At 46.8% G+C, this 19,591-nt stretch overlaps 1 protein-coding gene across 5 annotated transcripts in view; it reads left to right on the top strand.

Moving 5' to 3' along the window:
• The window catches only part of LOC137426087 (uncharacterized), a 185,108-nt gene that overhangs the window by 6,473 nt on the left and 159,044 nt on the right, over positions 1-19,591 (top strand). For 3 of the 5 annotated variants that reach the window (XM_078774562.1, XM_078774533.1, XM_078774553.1), the window contains exon 2: positions 2,899-3,015. In XM_078774562.1, coding sequence (XP_078630688.1) covers positions 3,005-3,015 — 11 coding nt within the window. In that variant the 5' untranslated portion in view covers positions 2,899-3,004. The remainder of the gene's footprint in view (positions 1-2,898; positions 3,016-19,591) is intronic. The other 2 variants (XM_078774541.1, XM_078774547.1) reach the window with 1 other exon arrangement.

Raw genomic sequence — 19,591 nt, 5'->3', positions numbered from 1 at the left:
AACCCCACCCCCACACTAACCCTACCCCCACTAACTCCACCTCCACACTAACCCCTCCTCGCACACTTACCCCCCTTCCCCGCACACTAATCCCCCCCCCCCCTGCACACTGATCCCTCTCCCCCCACTAATCCCCCCTCCTCACTAACCCAAGCCCCACACTAACCCCACCCCCCACACTACCCCCCCCCAAACTAACCCCCCTGCCCACACTAACCCCCCTATCTACACTAACCCCCCCCCCCCCCCACTAACCTCTCCCCCCCCCCCCCCCCGACTAACCTCCCCCCCCAGACTAACCTCCTCCCCCCCAGACTAACCTCCTCCCCTCCACACTAACCCCCCCCCCACACTAACCCCCCGCCCACACTACCCCCCCCCACACTGACCTCACCTCCACACTGACCTCCCCCCCCACTAACCCCCCCCCCCACACTGACCTCACCTCCACACTGACCTCACCTCCACACTGACCTCCCCCTCCACACTGACCTACCCCTCCACACTGACCTCCCCCTCCACACTGACCTCGCCCTCCACACTGACCTCCCCCTCCACACTGACCTCCCCCTCCACACTGACCTCCCCCTCCACACTAACCTCCCCTCCACACTAACCTGCCCTCCGCACCAACCTCCCCCCCACACTAATCTCACCCCCACTAATCTCCCCCCACACTAACCCCTTCCTCACGAACCCCTCCCTCACACTAACCCACCCTCCCCACACTAGCCCCTCCCTCTCGAACCCCTCCCCCACAATAACCTCCACCCCCCCCACTAACCTCACCTCCACACTAACCTCCCCTCCACACCAACCTCCCCTCCACACTAACCTCCCCTCCATGCTAACCTCCCCTTCACGCTAACCTCCCCTCCACGCTAACCTCCCCTCCACGCTAACCTCCCCTCCACGCTAACCTCCCCTCCACGCTAACCTCCCCTCCACGCTAACCTCCCCTCCACGCTAACCTCCCCTCCACGCTAACCTCCCCCCCACGCTAACCTCCCCCCCACGCTAACCCCCCCCCCATGCTAACCCCCCCATGCTAACCCCCCCCATGCTAACCCCCTCCCATGCTAACTCCCCCCCCCCCCATGCTAACTCCCCTTCCCCCACACTAACCTCCCCTCCACACTGACCTCCCCTCCACACTGACCTCCCCTCCACAGTAATCTCCCCTCCACAGTAATCTCCCCTCCACACTAATCTCCCCTCCACAGTGACCTCCCCTCCACATTAACCTCCCCTCCACATTAACCTCCCCTCCACATTAACCTCCCCTCCACATTAACCTCCCCCCCTCCACTAACCTCCCCTGCACTAATCCCCCCTCCCCACACTAACCCCTCCCTCACACTAACCCCTCCCTCACACTAACCCCTCCCTCACACGAACGCCTCCACACTAACCCCCCTGCCCCACACTAAACCCCCCTTCCCCACACTAATCCCTCCTCCCCACACTAATCCCCCCTCCCCACAATAAGCCTCCCCAGCCCCACATTAACCCCACCCCCACACGAACCCCACCCCCACACGAACCCCACCCCCACACGAACCCCACCCCCACACGAACCCCACCCCCACACGAACCCCACCCCCACACGAACCCCACCCCCACACGAACCCCACCCCCACACTAACCCCACCCCCACACTAACCCCACCCCCACACTAACCCCACCTCCACACTAACCCCTCCTCCCCACACTAACCCTCCTCCCCACACTAACCCTCCCCCCCACACTAACCCTCCCCCTCCCCCACGCACACTAATCCTTCTCCCCACACTAATCCCCCCTCCTCACACTAACCCCAGCCCCACACTAATCCCCCCTCCTCACACTAACCCCAGCCCAACACTAACCCCACCCCAACACTAATCCCACCCCCACACACAACCACCCATCCACCACTACAACCTAGCACCACCACACCCAACCACCCCTCCCCCCCATACCCAACCCCCTTCCCCACACACCGAAGGCCCCATCCCACATTGAACCCCTCCACACCCAATCCCCCACACCTCATCCCACTCAACTCCTCCTCCCATCCCCACCTTCCACCCTCCCCCATCCCCTCCTCCCACCCTCCCCATCCCCTCATTCATATAGTCATTGCACAAGATGAGTAGTATATAGTCAGGTTCACTATGTTTTTTTCGTTCAAATTTTTTAGGAGATTAGCAAAACTATACATTTTTGGAATATTCAGGAATCCAAAAATTAATGTTGGCATTTGCGTAGATACCTTTGCGAAAATGACACTCAGGACAGTGATGAAGATCTGTAAAAGCATATTCCTGAACGGTATAGTCCTAGTAGATCCTGGACTTATAGTTCAATCTGATACTAACAAGGCTGCTTTCTTGCTTTATAAACCCATACCTATAACTTCAAAGGACTTGCAATATCATGTATTATGTAATACAGTTGTATCACAAATGTAAAGACAATGGTTTTTAATTACCTTTGTTGCTTTTCTAAAATCCTGAGCACTATTTTGAGGCCTTTATTGGATTCCTTGACCCAGAAAACATAGGATTAGCATATTTAATTAAGTTTCTAGGTTGACTCGAAGCCGAGATAGCGCAAAATATGTATTTTATGGCGGCCATTTTGAAAATCCAAAATGGCGGCCATGCAGGTGTCTGTGCAAATGCCAACATTGATTTTCGGATTCGCCATGCTCTGATGATTCCAAAAATGTACAGGTTTGCTAATCTCCCAAAATTTTGAACGAAATTATATTTGTTAACATAGTGAACCTGACTAATATGCAGCAGTGTTGTTTGATGATGTCTGTCACCCTAGCCGAGAGGTACCTGCACTTGCTGATGGCCCTGTTCTTGGTCTCACCCTCTTTATAAGCCATCGTTGGTGTTTTGTATGCAGGGTGATGTATCGGAGTGGCATCCCTCAGATCGATGTTACACTGGGTGTTCCATCTGCCAGCATTAGTTGTTGAAGTTGAACGGTGAAGATCCCACAGTGTGTTTTGATGAAGGGTAGGTAAGTTATCGCTGGCACCCTGAACACATTACAAATTTATGTCCTGACTAATTGCTGGGAAGGCAACGGCAAACCACCCATCATAATCCCAGCCCATGAATTGCTTCGACAGCATCGGCACCATGTGAAGAGTATAGTACATTGATGATGACTGTTAGATGCTGCAGAGCAATTCCTGTTTCTCAGGTTCGCAAAAAAATTGCTTATAGTTTGGAAGATTCATATTCAAAGCTCAAGGCAGAACCAACTAGAGTACTAGACAGTAGTCAGGGATCCAGTCACCAAAATTTGAGAGAACTTGACATGGCATGCTATACTTTTTGTTTGTGTTTTTTTTCTATTAATTTGGACATTAAGGTCCGCTGAATGAGAGGTCTGCTCTGCCGGAAACCTTGCGAAAAAAAATTTGTGGCCATTTTTGTATATGCACCCTTTCTTTTTTGACCGAAAAATGTGAAAGACGTTTTTTTTCTTAAAATCCTCAGTGGGTTGTGTAGGCTGTCAATAAATGCATCCCACATACACAGAACACATGTGTTGACAACATCAAGTTGAGAAATACACTTACAAAACCTTTCCAAATGATTTAGAATCATTTTTATGCAAAAGTGCCCCCGATTTTTTTTTTTTGCATTTTTTCATTATTTTCATCTTGCTAAAAAAAAATTGTAGCCAACGGACCCAGATGTGGTTGAACAGTCAGTTCAGTACTGCATGGATGTGTCAAGAAAACAGGGTCAAGAGTTCATCATCACATGCGACCAAGCAATCTATGAAGTGGTTCTGGGTCTGCAAAAGAAGATCCCCCAGAAGTATGCCAAACTTATCTTGCGCATGGGTGGCTTCCATATTGCTCAATTTCCTGGGAGCAATTGGGCATTTGATGCAGGCCACTGGAATCGAAGACATCATGGTAGAAGCTGATGTCTGTCTCCGTGGAACAGCAAGCAAGATCATCAGTGGGAAAGACTACTACGCAATGCTGCGTGCCCACACTATGGTGCATGCAGCCATGTTCGCCCTACACTGGGAAGCATTTGCCAGATGGTTGATCATTGAAGAGAAGGACCTGGAGTGCATGTCTGTACTTGCCATCAATGTTCAGCTACTCCTGGATGCCCTGTAAGAAAAGGATGTAGAGAAGGCATCTTCTACATGTGCTGATGCAACCGACCAACTGAAAAAGCTGTCACGTTTGATGGCTGAGTTTGATGAAGTATGTACGTCACCTACAACAAAGCTATGGCTAATGTACATGGACATGGTGATGATTCTGAAACGGTTCATCCACGCTGAGCGTGCAGGCCTGTGGGAGGAACACCTGGCTGAAGTAGAAAAGATGTTACCATACCTTGTAGCTGCTGGCCACTACAAGTTTGTATCCTGCCTGCCCCACTACCTAGAAGCAATGAGAAGCCTACTGGCTCCGAACATCCATAGGGAATTCAAGGATGGGCAGTTCACTGTACGTCAAACAGGTCATTTCAATGGTGTCTGGACAGACATGACACTCAAGAAAACCTACAACCGTGATACCAAGACAAAACTCTTCACTGGCATCAGTCAGCAGCCAGTGGCCATGGAGAAATACTTGCGAGCTCTTCCAGTTCTGACAGCAGTGTCAGAGCAGACAAAGGCTATGGCACACCTGGATATGGATGACACCAAACACCATGAGGACTCCAACAGCCAAGGCACAATGGAAGCTGAAAGTGTTAGGAAAATAACAGATGTCATCAACAACCAGATGATCAATCCATTCACATGTGAAGAACAGGAGCTGATGAACTTCTCAACAGGCCACAAAGCTGCATCTGCAGACTTGGTGAGTGCCCGTGAAAAAGGACTGGAGGCACTGGCTGCAGCAAGAAAAACAGACGGTGAGAAAATAGCCCCAATAAAACTTGCCACATTTGCAGCAAAGCCAAAAAAGTCAGTGTCCATGTCACTCAAAGCCAAGAATGTCTACGAGGAAGAGTGCAGTTGTCCGAAACCTGTACTTTGTGTAGGACTTGGATGAAGACAAGAAGGTGGAGGTCTCCAGTCATGAGTGGACAAGTTGCCCAGCCTCCCTGTTTGAGCCAGATCCATCCCTCGACCAAGGTTATGCCATGCGTAAAGGGAACAAGGCCGACTACTTGGCTGCAATCAAGACATCCCTTGGCAGCTCATGGAGGGAAGTGGACAGACTGCCACCGTCCGGCAAGCCTGTTGTAATGGTAGTAGATGCCATGGCATTCATCCAGCGTCACCAACATCTTGGGAGAGCAGTACCTTCCATGAACTGCAAGTAAAGTACCTGAAGTACCTTCCTGCAGGATGCACACTTATTCTTGGTGGAATCTTCCGTGATCCTGGTCGCACTGTCCTGTTGTCAGCAGATTGTCAGGTTGAGCTTCCAGAACTGTCCTGTGAGAAGCATGAGGAGGCAGATACCAGGATGTTTGCCCACATTGCATACTCAGTACAACATCTGCACCCCAAACGGGCTGTAGTGGTGGCTACTGACAGACGTGATCATGATGTGCATATACGACATCACACACCTGGATGGCCTGCAGGAGCTGTGGGTGAAGAAGATGGATATCTACCTACCTGTTCATGCAATCGCCGAAGCCCTGGCAGTGAAGTATGATGTTGAAGCTGCAGATCTTACATCCATGCTCCTCAGCACCTACAGTCACGTGAAAAAGTAAGTACACCCCATGTAAAGTTTTGACTTTCAACATATTTCAACACACAGCTTTTTGATCTTCATTTCAGCAATATTGACAGATAAAGGTGATATAATATAACAAATATCATGAAACATTTACATTTTGTGGTCCATTGTATAATTTAAATAAACATAAATGCAAATTTCGCATGTGGAAAAAGTAAGTACACCCTTGGCTCTCATAGGCGGTATTGCCCCCTTTGGCAGAAACAACCTCAAGTAGGCGTTTCTTATAACTGTCGACCAGTCTCTGACATCGACTGGGAGAAATATTTGCTCACTCCTCCATGCAGAATTCTTTCAGCTGTGTGATGTTTGAGGGGTTTCTTGCATGCACAGCTCGTTTCAAATCCCCCCACAACATATCGATGGGATTTAAATCCTGGCTTTGACTTGGCCATTCCAGATCCCTCCATTTCTTTCTTTTCAGCCATTCCTTGGTGGATTTACTGGTATGTTTTGGTTCATTGTCATGTTGCAAGGTCCACCTTCGGTTGAGCTTCAACTTTCCGACAGATGGCCTCACATTATCCTCAAGCACCCTGTGGTACAATGAAGAATTCATAGTGGATTCTATGATGGTGAGCTGCCCAGGCCCTGATGCAGCAAAGCTGCCCCAAACCATAATATTTCCACCGCGATGCTTCACTGTTGGTATCAGGTTCTTGTGGTCAAATGCTGTCTTTGGTTTTCGCCAAACATGTCTTCTGGTACTGTGGCTGAATAGCTCTACCTTTGACTCGTCTGTCCAGAGCACATTGTTCCAGAAGTGCTGGTCTTTGCCTGGGTGTTCATTTGCAAACTTTAGTCTTGCCCTGATGTTCTTTCTGGACAGCAAAGGTTTCCTCCTGGCACACCTCCCATGTAGATCAAATTTGTGCAGCCTCTTTCTGATGGTCGACTCGTGCACTTTGACATCAACAGTGGCCAGAGCTACCTGTAGGTCCTGTGATGACATTCTGAGGTTCTCAGAGACTTCTTTCAGCATTAGTAAGGGCATTTTATGAGATATTTCACAAATCTGTTAACTAAATTGTTACCAAAAAATTTCTTCACCAATATGTTTATAAAGGTGTGTAATAACATGTGTTAAAATGTTGAAGTTCAACTCCCGTGGGAAACCCAGAAAAAAAGCTGTTGAATTCGGGTACCGAAAAATTATTTTCGAGAATTTTTATTTTTTTAAATCGGCCCTTAAGTAACTTATGAGGGGTCAAATAAGGGTTTTTCATGATTCTGAGTTGATTGTTAACATTTATATTTTCACTTTTACATTTACACACAAAGTAGCTTTTATTTCACATACATATATAATACTCAAGAGTTATTTCTGATTCACAATGTCAGAAGTTTCAACAGTCATTGTCTATGTCTTCTTCAGACTCAACAACATCATGACTGCAGTTTCTGCATGTAATGCCATTACAGACTCCACAGGCCGAGATGCACGTGACCCCATTCTTCTTGCAGCTGCATCGCCGGTTGCTGCAATCTCCATGACAATTACAGCTTGTGAACTGCAATAGCTCCTCAGGAGCCGTGGGGTCCAGTGTTGGAACTGGCTCATACCCATGCACACCTATTGTCCATCCATAGTCACTGGGGTTCAGAGACATGCTCTGTAGAAGGATCCAGTCCCGGGTCTGCAGGTAGGCACGGAGTGAATGTTGTGCAGCTGCACCCTCTGTTGGAGGAAGAGTCTCTGGTTTGATCACTCCTGCCGCTGCCTTCCTTGAGAACATGTTGTACCGAATTTCACCCTTCTTCAATTCCTTCAATCTCCTTCTCCTGGGAGGAACTCGATCTGTGTGCTCTGCTTTGCATCATTAGCATGGATTCTCTTCATCCAGCCATTCTAGTTGGAGTGTGGGAACTCAGGATCGTTGGCTTTGATCACCCACCCCGCTGCCCAGAGTGTGTCACCTGGAGTGAGGAGTGGCTGATCATGAGCCAGGGAGGAGGAAAGCTCAGCGAGGGGGAGAAACATGATCGCGTTCGTTCCTATCTGTTTCCTGTTCGTAAATGGAATAATCTTTACTTCAGTTCCTCTCAGGATCTTAGCTTTGTCGAGTGCCTTCAACTTCACCCGGGGGAAAGCTGCTGTTGTCTGTGGATCTGGCAAAGGTGGTGCCGGAGAGGTGACTTCGATCCAACCCATTGAGTGAAAGAGAGTGTTTCCGTGAATAGAGACAATGTTTAAATCTATATTGTCTCCAACAAACTGAGTGACTGCATTGTTTGTTTCCCCAACCTCCATAAAGACCACCTGATCATTACTTGACAATTCACTTTCACTGGCTGGCACTTTGGCTGTCATCACTGATTGATCCTCAAGCGCAGCATCAACCGCAACCTCATCATTGATCTGTTCATCGGTTTCTTCCACAATGGTGTCAAGAGTGCCAGAAGTATCTGGAACATCATCTCCACTCGTACTATTAAGGAAGCAGTATTTGTAGTTTTGTGTCTCTGTGTAAGACTCAGTGTATCCCAGCCGGTGGAACTTGTTGAGCATCCATTTTGACCCAAATCTATGATCAAGTTGTATGGCAAGCCCCATTTGGTGTGGCAATACTCCAGACCGAGGTCGACAGGCCTTAATAAAATTCTGCCCCCAAACGGCAACTCTTTCGTCTGTCTTGACAATCGGTCTCAAGAACATCTGAAGGCTTGCAGGAACAAGTGTCAGCTGACTATCGATGTCAGTCATACTGTGTGTGGTGGGGTATGACTTTGGACCTAAATCAATCAAGGCAATATCATTGGATATGAACTTGAGTGCCGTCTTTATGATCTGAGTCTTCTCATCTCCATGGTCAAGATTAGCATGATGCCCTCGCAGAATATTGTCGGTGCCATCTTTGAGACAGAGTACATCTGCCCTTCTTTCCTGTGTTGTGAAATACAAGGTGTCTTCGTATTTCTCTATAAGGTTTATCTTTAGCCAATGCTTTGAATAAGAAAGGCTCTTCTCTGGTGACTGATCAAACTCCTGCAGCTTTTCATGGACTTGGTCCATGTTCATTACCCCATGCTCTAATTCTGAGTCTAACCATTCGCAGAATTCAATAAAAACTGCCTCTCGCTCCTCATCAATACTCCTCTGTCCTCTCTTCCTTTTTCCTTCCTCATCAGTCTTGGACAAACTGTCACCTCTCGCAAACATAAGCTTGCATCGCAAATGGTACAGTGTTTCTTCTGCTACAAAGTCGTTGATCCCTTCCAGGCGTCCAGTGACTTCAGTGCCCCAGTCATCCCCGCGACTCCGTGCTGTCTTCAGCAAGCTTGCCTTCAGTGTATCTGCAGTCAAATTATCTGGCACTCTGTATTTCTTTCTAGCTTGTGCTGGATTATTTTTGTAGAGCTGGGCTGGTTGGTTGCAAAGAATGCATACATCCTTATACAGGAGGTCAACTGACTGTGATCTTCTAGAACGGCAGCCAGTTGATGAACTGAACTCACAAGTAGTGCGTCTTCTCTTCAACTTTGATGACTCTTTCTCTGCCTTTGATGCTTGAGCTGACTTCTTGGTGGTTGCAACAAAGTTGTTGTACAGATCATTTTTACACTTCTGGTGGTACCTCAGTTTTCCTTCCTTTTGAGCCTCCTTCATACGTTCCACAACAGTAACATTTTCGACAGTTTCTGCTTGTTTCAATAAAGTTGAGTATCCCTTTGGAGTTGCCTGTATGAGCCTTTCAGCTGGTGTATCCGAGCGTGCACAGATGAAGCAATTGAGCACAGGTGGAGTAACGTCTTCATCCATATTGCTAGACTCCATGTCCTGCAAAGTAGAAAATGAGATATATTTAGAAATTATTTTTCCACAAAGGAGTGTCTGTGATGAAATATAAATGTTAACAATCAACTCAGAATCATGAAAAACCCTTATTTGACCCCTCATAAGTTACTTAAGGGCCGATTAAAAAAAAAAAAAAAATTCTCGAAAATAATTTTTCGGTACCCGAATTCAACAGCTTTTTTTCTGGGTTTCCCACGGGAGTTGACCTTCAACATTTTAACACATGTTATTACACACCTTTACAAACATATTGGTGAAGAAATTTTTTGGTAACAATTTAGTTAACAGATTTTCATATGTTTCCCTTACTACATCTTGCGGTCTGCTCTCAGGCTGAACTTGCTGGGGCGGCCTGGGCTGAACAAGTTGGCAGTTGTTTGGAATCTTTCCACTTGTAGATGATCTTCCGGACAGTTGAATGATTGATTTCAAATTGTTTGGAGATCTTTTTCAATCCCTTCCCAGACTCGTAGGCATCTATAACCTTCTTTCTGAAGGCCTCAGATGTCTCTTTTGATCTAGGCATGGTGACGCCGCACACTTCAACAACAAAGAGCAAACTAAACTAAATGTCTGAGGTTTAAATAAGACAGGTTCCTCCAAGATCCTCTCTAACGATGTTCTAATCATTTGCACCTGAGCTGGTGCACCTGATTCAAATTTTAGGTATTTGAAGTAGTGATAAATGTAGGGGTGTACTTACTTTTTCCACATGCGAAATTTGCATTTATGTATATTTAAATTATACAATGGACTACAAAATGTAAATGTTTCATGATATTTGTTATATTATATCACCTTTATCTATCAATATTGTTGAAATGAAGATCAAATAGCTGTATGTTGAAATATGTTGAAAAAGTCAAAACTTTACATGGGGTGTACTTACTTTTTCACGTGACTGTACATACTGACTGGATGTGACACAGTGAGCTATCTCTACAGAAGAGCAAAAAGGCGCGCCTACAAAACTGCCATTGATCACCTGGCAGACCTTCTGCCCCTGTGCAGATACGGTGACCCTGAAGAAAGCCTGGATGTTCAGGAAGATGTTGTGACAGCAGCTAGGCGATACATGGTGTCACTGTGTGAGAGGAGTGACTTCGGTGGTAATTTGTATGCACTGTGAGCCCATCTCTTTGGTAACATCAAAGGAGACATGCGTTGCCTTCCACCTACCAAAGATGCCTTCCAATTACACCTTCGCCGAGCCCTGCATCAGTTGGCTGTATGCAAGCGAGCACACATGTTTCAGCCAACCTACCCTGCTGCCACTGACTTTGGCAGAGAGCTTGTCAATGGTAAGTTGGTGGCAACCATGATGCTGAAGGAGGCAAAACCTGCAGAATTCAAACGCACCAAATACTGTCACTGCAAGAAAAGCATGTGTGCCCGAGGATGCTTCTGTGCAAGAGCCAATGTGAAGTGTGTCATCGCATGTCTCTGCACTGGGGACCCCAACAAACTGGTCACTAATCTATCCAAATTCAGCTGCGTAACGATCATTGTTTTGTTGGCTTGTCATCCTGTGTACATTTTGTTTAAAAAATCATTTTGTTGTTTTGTATTTCTTGTGTTACAAGTATTTTCTTTTGGGGCACATGGTTCTGTTAAAATAAAAAAGTTGCCTTGGCCAGGATGTTTAATAAAATGGACATAAACTACCATGATGCTAAATATACAGTATGTCTCTAGGATTTTTTAGCGTAAGGGTAATAAAATCACCACAGATCCATTGATTTTGGTTTTATTTTCATCAGAATGTTTACTGTGGAATGACTATAATGTTTGGTGAAAAGAATGACACATTGGCTGATGTCATAACTCAGGGCATAGTTGATTACTAATGAAGTAAAGATGAAAATAATGAAAAAATGCAAAAAAATTGGGGGCGCTTTTGCATAAAAATGATTCTAAATCATTTAGAAAGGTTTTGTAAGTGTATTTCTCAACTTGATGTTGTCAACACATGTGTTCTGTGTATCTGGGATGCATTTATTGACAGCCTACACAACGCACTGAGGATTTTAAGAAAAAAAAACATCTTTCACATTTTTCGGTCAAATAATAAAGGCTGCATATACAAAAATGGCCACTTTTTTCGCAAGGTTTCTTGCAGAGCAGACCTCTCATTCAGCAGACCTTAATGTCCAAATTAATAGAAAAAAACACAAACAAAAAGTATAGCATGCCATGTCAGGTCCAACCCATTTTATTGAGCTTTTGAGCCTGTGGATCCCTGACTACAGTTCATAGAACACGATACCACACGCAGTGTTCAATTATGTACTTCAATTTCAATCTAATAATAATCGTTAAAATTTCCGTTAAGTTTAGCGCTGTGAAGCAGTCTTGTACATCAGCCTTCTACACCATAATAATATGACGTTGAGTTGCAGTTTAGAAGATGGAGGTTCCATTGGTCACCATGGAGCACAACGTCCATCAATCGACATCATGCACAGGCGTATGGTGGCCTCTTCTTCACCCCGATACACCTGCCCAGGAGCGTCGAGAGGCAGCACGGGCCCCGAGGCAAACAACCTCAGGGTCCCCACCCCCACTCTTTCTCGCTTTTATAACTTTTTAAGGAACTTTCTCATGAAAAACAAAAAAAACCTAAAAAAAAACAAATGGTCACTTTTATTTAGCCGTCATGAGTGAAAATAAAGGAGATAGCGGGACGTTTGGACCGATCGAGTCAATTCGCACCCTCGACTGTTGAACACTGTTTCTATCATTGGCAAAAAAATACACAAGAAGATGGTTAATAATTTGTTTTGGACAAAGAGGATAGAAACCCATTTCTTTGTAATGCATATTTCTGGTTAATAACCATTTTCTGTGAAGATTGAAACTGCACCATTAACAGCGGTAAATGTTTTGATTTTGGCAAGAAATCCGGCAAAAAAAGCAAAATTAGCTTCAGGGTTTAAATGTAACGATGATGAAATGAGGATGAGCCGATGAGGGGTTTCACGGTACTGTTTAAAAAAAATTACAGGAGAAGCACGGGCCCCTCAACAGACCCCGGGCCCCGAGGCAGTCCCCTGCACACACTACACCTTCTCCTGCTATACAGTGCATTCAGAAAGTATTCAGACCCCTTTACTTTTTTCACATTTTGTTATGTTGCAGCCTTATGCTGAAATCGTTTAAATTCATTTTTTCCCTCATCAATCTACACTCATACCCATAATTACAAGAGAAAACAGGATTTTAGAAAGTTTGCAATTTTTAAAAGAAAAAAATGTTTAGAAAGTTTTGCTAAATATTATAAAAGAAAAAACTGAATATCACATTGACATAATAGTCCATGGGCCAGGATCCCAAATTTCCAGTATCGGTACCACCCGGGGTGACTAATTCTCTTTGGTGTTTTTAACTTGCTATATGTCTCTAGTTTGCATTTTGATATGATAGCCCTTGCAGACTCACAGCTTTTAGAGTTTATCACTTCTTGTGATGGACATGCCCCATGGATGAAAGGCGCGAACACACACTTTACCACTATCCTTTATTCTCACACCGCAATCTTTCTGTTAAGAATCAGTTCAGTCACAGACAAGCATAAAATACCACATGGGGATCCTTTCTTACCAGTATTACAAATGTAGGCAGTCATTCTCGTACATAAAGGCAGATTTTGTAGATGAAGTGGGTTGTTTTCAAAAAAATTCGAACTTGACTTCACAAAATATTTATGCAAGTTGAACAAAATATTTATGTTTTTGTCAAGTCACACCCTGTGACAAATCAGACTCAAGGTTTCCTGTTTTAAGCAAGGTCTTTGATTCAGTAGAATCAACATGCATCCATGGCACTTTTTCTTTGGCTCTTAACATTATTAAATGAAGTACAGTTTCACGTTTCTGTTTGTGCATAATTATGCCACCAGGTTATTCATCATCACCGTCATCCATATCAGTCAGTTAAAATCCACTTCTGGCTCTTCTTCACTGGCTTGGTTGCTGCACGTTTGTAGTTTGCACATGTCTGTGCACTTCAGGCCATTGCTGAGGCAGTTACATGCTGGTAGTTTGCATGACCGCACACATTTGCAGGAGAGCAGCTGCAGCACAGCATCCGGTGCAGGCGAGCCATGCATCCACTCAACAGCCAGCTTTCCATCCTCATCAGTTGTCCAACCACAGTCCTTTGGGCTTGGAACATAGGGCTGGCTCTGCAGACATCTCCTCCAGATGGCAGCTTGATAATTTGCACGGCAAGCATGCATGAATAGACAGTCCTCACAAGGAGGGAGTTGACTTGACTCAATTTCTCCACGTCTGGCACAGAACAGTTGGTATCGAAGCTTGTTGACTTCAGATGTGCGGCTCGAAGGCATGTACATATGGCAGGTGATCTCCTGTAGCTTCTGGAACAGTTCTGCAGATACTTCCCATGAACGTGCAAGTTCCATGAAAGCTTCCTGGTAGGTCTTGTCAGACTTCACCTGCTTCAAGGTCATCTTCCCACGGCCAGCGAATGCACTGACTGTATCACAGCCCGTGAAGGCATGCATACCAATCAAGGCTGCACGTTGGCCATCCACCGTTTGCCCTGTTCACGTGACTCGTGGTGGTCCCTCTCGGCTCTCCCCCCCCCCCCGTTGGTATTTTGTGCATATAAGATTGTTCACGGTTCTGCCCCTTCAGTGTTTTACTCAGTGGTATTTTACAACACGCTGTTTTTCTTCCTATTTAAAAAGCTTTTCTCAATTTCCTCTCCAACTCATTCCACTTCAAAAAAAAGAAATTCAATATCTTATACGTCTCCCTCACTACATGGTCTAAATTCACATTCATTCCATCCCTCCTCCATCGTTCTGAATCGGATTACTAATTTGAAAATCAAAACAAACCCAATTTGTTTTCAATGTTCGTCTTTCATTAATCATCCACTTTCTAAACTCCCCTCTTGCCCCTCCCATCCAAATCCCCCCCCCTTGCCCTTCCCCTCCTAAACTCCCTCCTTGCCCCTCCCCTCCAAATCCCCCCCTTGCCCCTCCACTCCTAAACTCCCCCCTTGCCCCTCCACTTCAAAACTTCCCCCTTGCCCCTCCACTTCTAAACTTCCCCCTTGCCCCTTCCCTCCTAAACTCCCCCCTTGCCCCTCCACTCCTAAACTCCCCCCTTGCCCCTCCACTTCTAAACTTCCCCCTTGCCCCTTCCCTCCTAAACTCCCCCCTTGCCCCTCCCATCCTAAACTCCCCCCTTGCCCCTCCCATCCTAAACTCCCCCCTCACTCCTCCCCTTCAAAACTCCCCCCCAACCCCTCCCATTCAAATCTCCCCCCATACCATTCCTCTCCAATTCTCCCTCCTCCCCCTCCTCCTCAAAGCTGCCTCCTCCCCACTTCGTCTCCCTTCTATCTCATACCTCCACCCCCCCCAACCTTCTACTTTCCTCTGCCCCCCCTCAAACAACCCCTCACTGTGCCTCATCCCTTCACCATCAAACCTTTCATCCTCCTCATCCTTCCCTTTCTTGGAACTCTTCTGCAATCTCTGACACACTATCAACTGCTCTCCCTACCTCCCCCTCTCATCCTTCATCTTACCCTACTCCTCCCCTCCCCTGTGCTGTACCTACTCCTCTTACCCTACTCCTCCCCTCCCCGATGCTCCCCCTCTCTCTTCATTAACGGCATGGACCTAAAACATCCGGGGCCTTTGCTCAAACCTGACTGATCTCTCCATACAGGTTGCTTCTGACAATCCAGACTTGATCTGCTTAACAGAGACTTTCCTCCTTCAAGATGTCTCTGATTCCTTAATATCTCTTCCTGGTTACTCCCTCCTCCGGTATGATAGACCTGAGCCTCGGCCTGGTGGTGGGGTGGCTATCTTTATCAAAAACTCTCTTCCTCACTCTCCTTGCACTGCCCTCTCTCCTCCTCACCCCCAGGAGTACCTCTGGCTACGGCTTCCTCTCCGCTACCACCTTTTGTTCATATGTGTTCTGTACCATCCCCCAAAAAGTGATGACTCCATCTACATTTCACTGTCTGACAACATGGACCAACTTCTATCCACTCATCCCAACTCTCTCTTCCTCATATGTGGTGACTTCAACTGTCATCATGCCACCTGGTTGGGTGTGGGTTCCTCTCTCACCAGTCATGGCACCTCAGCAAAGGACTTCTGTGACTCACTGGGATTGACACAATCTGTCAATTCCCCGACCCGGATCTCAGCCAATGGAGTATCTTCTCTTCTAGACTTGGTTATGACAAACTTCCCTGCTAATGTCTGCTGCTCTTCTTCTGCTCCAATCGGTTCTTCTGATCATGTGCTTGTCAAAGTGGACATCTCTCTGGCCATTCTCAGAGAGCCTCCTCAGCGTCGGCGAGTCTGGCATTTCACTCAGGCCGACTGGGACGGTCTTCAAGCAGTCATCAATCGTCTGGATTGGTCTCCCATCTCCACTGCCTCTGACATCAATTCTTCCTGGGAATTCTTCCAAAGCAAACTGATATCTCTCATGCACAGATTTATCCCATCTCGCCTTCAGTTGTCTTACCTTTCCTCCCGTCCATGGTACACTGAATCTTGTGGTGAGGCAGTTGCCCTGAAACAACTTGCCTTTGCCTCTTGGAAAGCTAATCCAACTGAAGGCAATCTCAGTTCCTTCCACCAAGCTCGGAACAAGTGTGTGTCGACCCTCAGGAGTGCCAGGAAGCACTATCTCTCCTCACTCAAGAATGAACTCTCAAACCTGTCTCCTTCCTCCAAATCCTGGTGGCGTCTGGTCAAACCCGTCTCTGGTGTTTGTTCCCCCTCCATCCCCTCCCTTACCTCAAATGGCCACACAGTTGACATCGCACGTGACAAAGCCGAATGTCTCAACTCTGTGTTTGCCTCAAAATCCTTAGTCCCAAACCCATCTCTCTCTGTTCCCACCTTTCCCAGTCGAACCCAACTGCTCCTGGACTCTGTGTCCTTCTCTCCTGACAAGGTGGAGGAGTTTTTGTCAAACCTCGACTGATTCTGCAACTGGACCAGACGGCATCAGCCCATGGGTCCTAATATCCTGCTCTGCCGCTCTATCTCACCCCATCTCTGATCTTTTCACCCTATCTTTTGCTCAAGGTCATCTGCCAGCATCCTGGAAATCAGCAAACATTACCGCTTTACACAAAAAGGTGCAAAAACAGATCCTTGCAACTACAGACCAATCAGCCTGCTCCCAATTATCAGCAAAGTCATGGAATCCATCATTGCTTCGGATATGAAATCTTTCCTCTTCTCCAATGGCTTGATCTCTGATCATCAATTTGGTTTCAGACCAGGTCACTCTACTCTGGACATGCTGCTTCTGCTGTCTCAACAATGGATGGAGGTCCTCAATGCCAAACAGGAAATCAGAGCTGTCTCCCTTGACATATCACGTGCCTTCGATACGGTCTGGCACCCAGCTCTGCTCACCAAACTCTCCTCCTATGGTATCCATGGAAATCTCCATGCATGGCTTGCGGACTTCCTCTCTGGTCGTAGTCAACGTGTGGCCCTGAATGGATTTCTCTCATCTCCCCTTCCTGTTCAGGCTGGAGTTACCCAAGGCAGTGTGTTGGGCCTTGTGCTTTTTCTGGTCTTTATCAATGATCTCTCCGACTCTCTGGAAAATCCTCTCTATCTCTTTGCTGATGACTCCACTCTCTGCCGCTCCATCCTCTTCCCTCAGATCGGCAGTCTGCAGCCTCCTCGCTCTCTGAAGACCTGGACAAAATCACAGACTGGTCAAACAAGTGGAACATGTCTTTCAATCCTGACAAATCTCACACTCTTACTATGTCTCTCCGAAAAGATCGACTGGACAACCCTCCCATCTACTTTCTCAACAATCCTCTCCAAGAACTTCTGTCGCTCAAGCTTTTGGGTCTCACTATCTGCCATGATCTTTCTTGGGAAAACCACATTTCCAAGCTGGCCTCCAAAGCCAGTCGCCGACTGGGCATCCTCCGTCGTGCGAAGTCCTTCCTAGGCACACCTGAGCTCCTCACCACATACAAGGCTTTCATCCGCAGCTCAATGGAATACTGTTCTCCCCCTATGGGCTGGTGCTCCTGCCTCACACCTGGCTCGGCTTCACGCTGTTGAATCCAAAGCTTTCAGAATCATTGGAATCTCCCGCGATGAAGCTATCTCTGAGGGCCTTTCACTCACTCACCGCAGGCAGGTAGGTGGTCTTTGTCTTCTACCGACTCCTCTCCCGCCTTGCTCCCCCAGCTCTCTCTGTGCTCTGTCCCCCAAATATTCCTACAGGTCGCACAAGATCTGCAGCCACCCTCTGATGGTTAAACTGCCGAAATCTCGGCTCTCTGCTCACCTTCACTCTTTCATTCCTCTTTTCTCCCGCCTCTGGAACAAACTCCTACACTCACTTCAATCACACTCCTCCCTCCAGGTCTTTAAAACAGCTGTTCACCACCATCTCTTATCTTCCCCCATCCAAAACCTTGATCTTTTCTACCCCCACTTATTCACCCCAGATCCACCTTGTTTGAAATTCCAACTTCTTTCCTGGAAGTCCTGGCAGTGTCCATATGTTTTATACCTCTCCCACCCCCCCCCTTCCCATGCCTCCCCCCCAAAGCCCTCTCCCTCCCACAGTTCTCTCGATGTTTCCATGTCTCTCGGTCCCTGCTCTCAAATGTTGTGTTTGTGTCCTTCCCCCTCTCTCCCCATCTTGTCTACCGCTCCCGATGTTATTTGTTTTATGTGTCTGTCTTTCTGTGTGATTAATGTTCGCTCTTTCACGAGTCTCGATCTTGTATACAAAAAAAAAACAAAAAAAACATCACAGACAGTACCTCCCAGTGCATGGCTTAGCTTGGTGATGTCCAGGAACCTTGTCCGGTTCTTTGTTCCACATTTCTGGTACATGGGACATGGGATGTTGCTGCTGACCCCCAGGCAGATAACCAAGACGTCTGTATCCTCAGCAGTGATGACAACAGACTTTTAGCCAGATTCTGCTGCATGAAGAGCATGGAGTCGTAGGCGAGTATCAGCTTCTTCCTGCGAGGATTTTAGCTCTGTGGCCTCTTCCCATTGTTCTTTGGTGATCTTGAAGCAAAGCTGCTCACAGGTAACATAGAGTACCTTGTCCTCGAGGTTCTCTCTCTGTCTTGGCCCCTTCCATTCCTCTACCAGAAACTTGATCAGGCTTGTTTTGTTCGAAGGACTGCTGAGCAGTTTCCTCCATTGCTGGATGTTGTGCCCAGGTGCAATGTTCCGGAATTGGATTCCAGTGTCTGCACCCCTGTTGGCTCTTTCTGCATCTTTAATGGACGTCTCCTTGTAAACGTCAAAACAGTGGCCTTACTTGTGAGTAAGAAACACAGTGGCCAAGGCGATTCAGAGTTCGTATCATTTCTGTGTTTCCTGTCAAAGACTTCACAGCAAATGGGAGAAGTATGTGCTTGGGTGGCTTTGTCTTGCCATGGGTGACAGCAAAGACCAAATCACTGCCAAAAGAAGTTGCAAGACGTTGGACTCTCTTGGAGAGATTTACACAGTCACACTCTCCAGTCAGCAGGGTATACAGGAATTCTTTGACCAATTCGGGAATGACACTCTGCTCTGTATTGGGTGGCCATGCTTGACTGACGTCTTGCTTCTTGATCTGGTTCTGCAGCTACATTGCTGATTTGGTTAAGACATCTCCAGAGCTGGCAGTCCTTGCTTCTTGCAGATCCTTCTTCATGTTGTGGGCTTGTTTGGCAAGATCATCCATGGAAAGGCTGTCTGAATAGAGGAGAATCTTTCCTTTCTCATCAGAGACAAAGTGGAGTGATCCTCCCAGCTCACTTTCCAGCTTATGACGATCATGTTTCTTCGTTGAGGGATTCATTTGGGTGATGCCATGTGCGTTCATGGATCTCTCTAGCCTACCTGTGAGGTCTGTCATAGGCAGTATTTCAGGATTGGGAAATAATTCATTCCTGATATACAAGAAGAGTTCCTTGTAGGCTTGTCTCACTGCTTCCTCATACGCTGCATCCTCTCTTTGTTCATTCTCCTCACCTGCACCAGAGCTGGCAGAAGACTCATC

Source organism: Myxine glutinosa, chromosome 1, assembly GCF_964187855.1.
Source record: "Myxine glutinosa chromosome 1, kmMyxGlut1.1, whole genome shotgun sequence".
In the NCBI taxonomy this organism is placed as follows: Eukaryota; Metazoa; Chordata; class Myxini; order Myxiniformes; family Myxinidae; genus Myxine; species Myxine glutinosa.
Note: the sequence above shows the minus strand (reverse complement) of the source record. Positions and strands in the feature narration are given on the sequence as shown.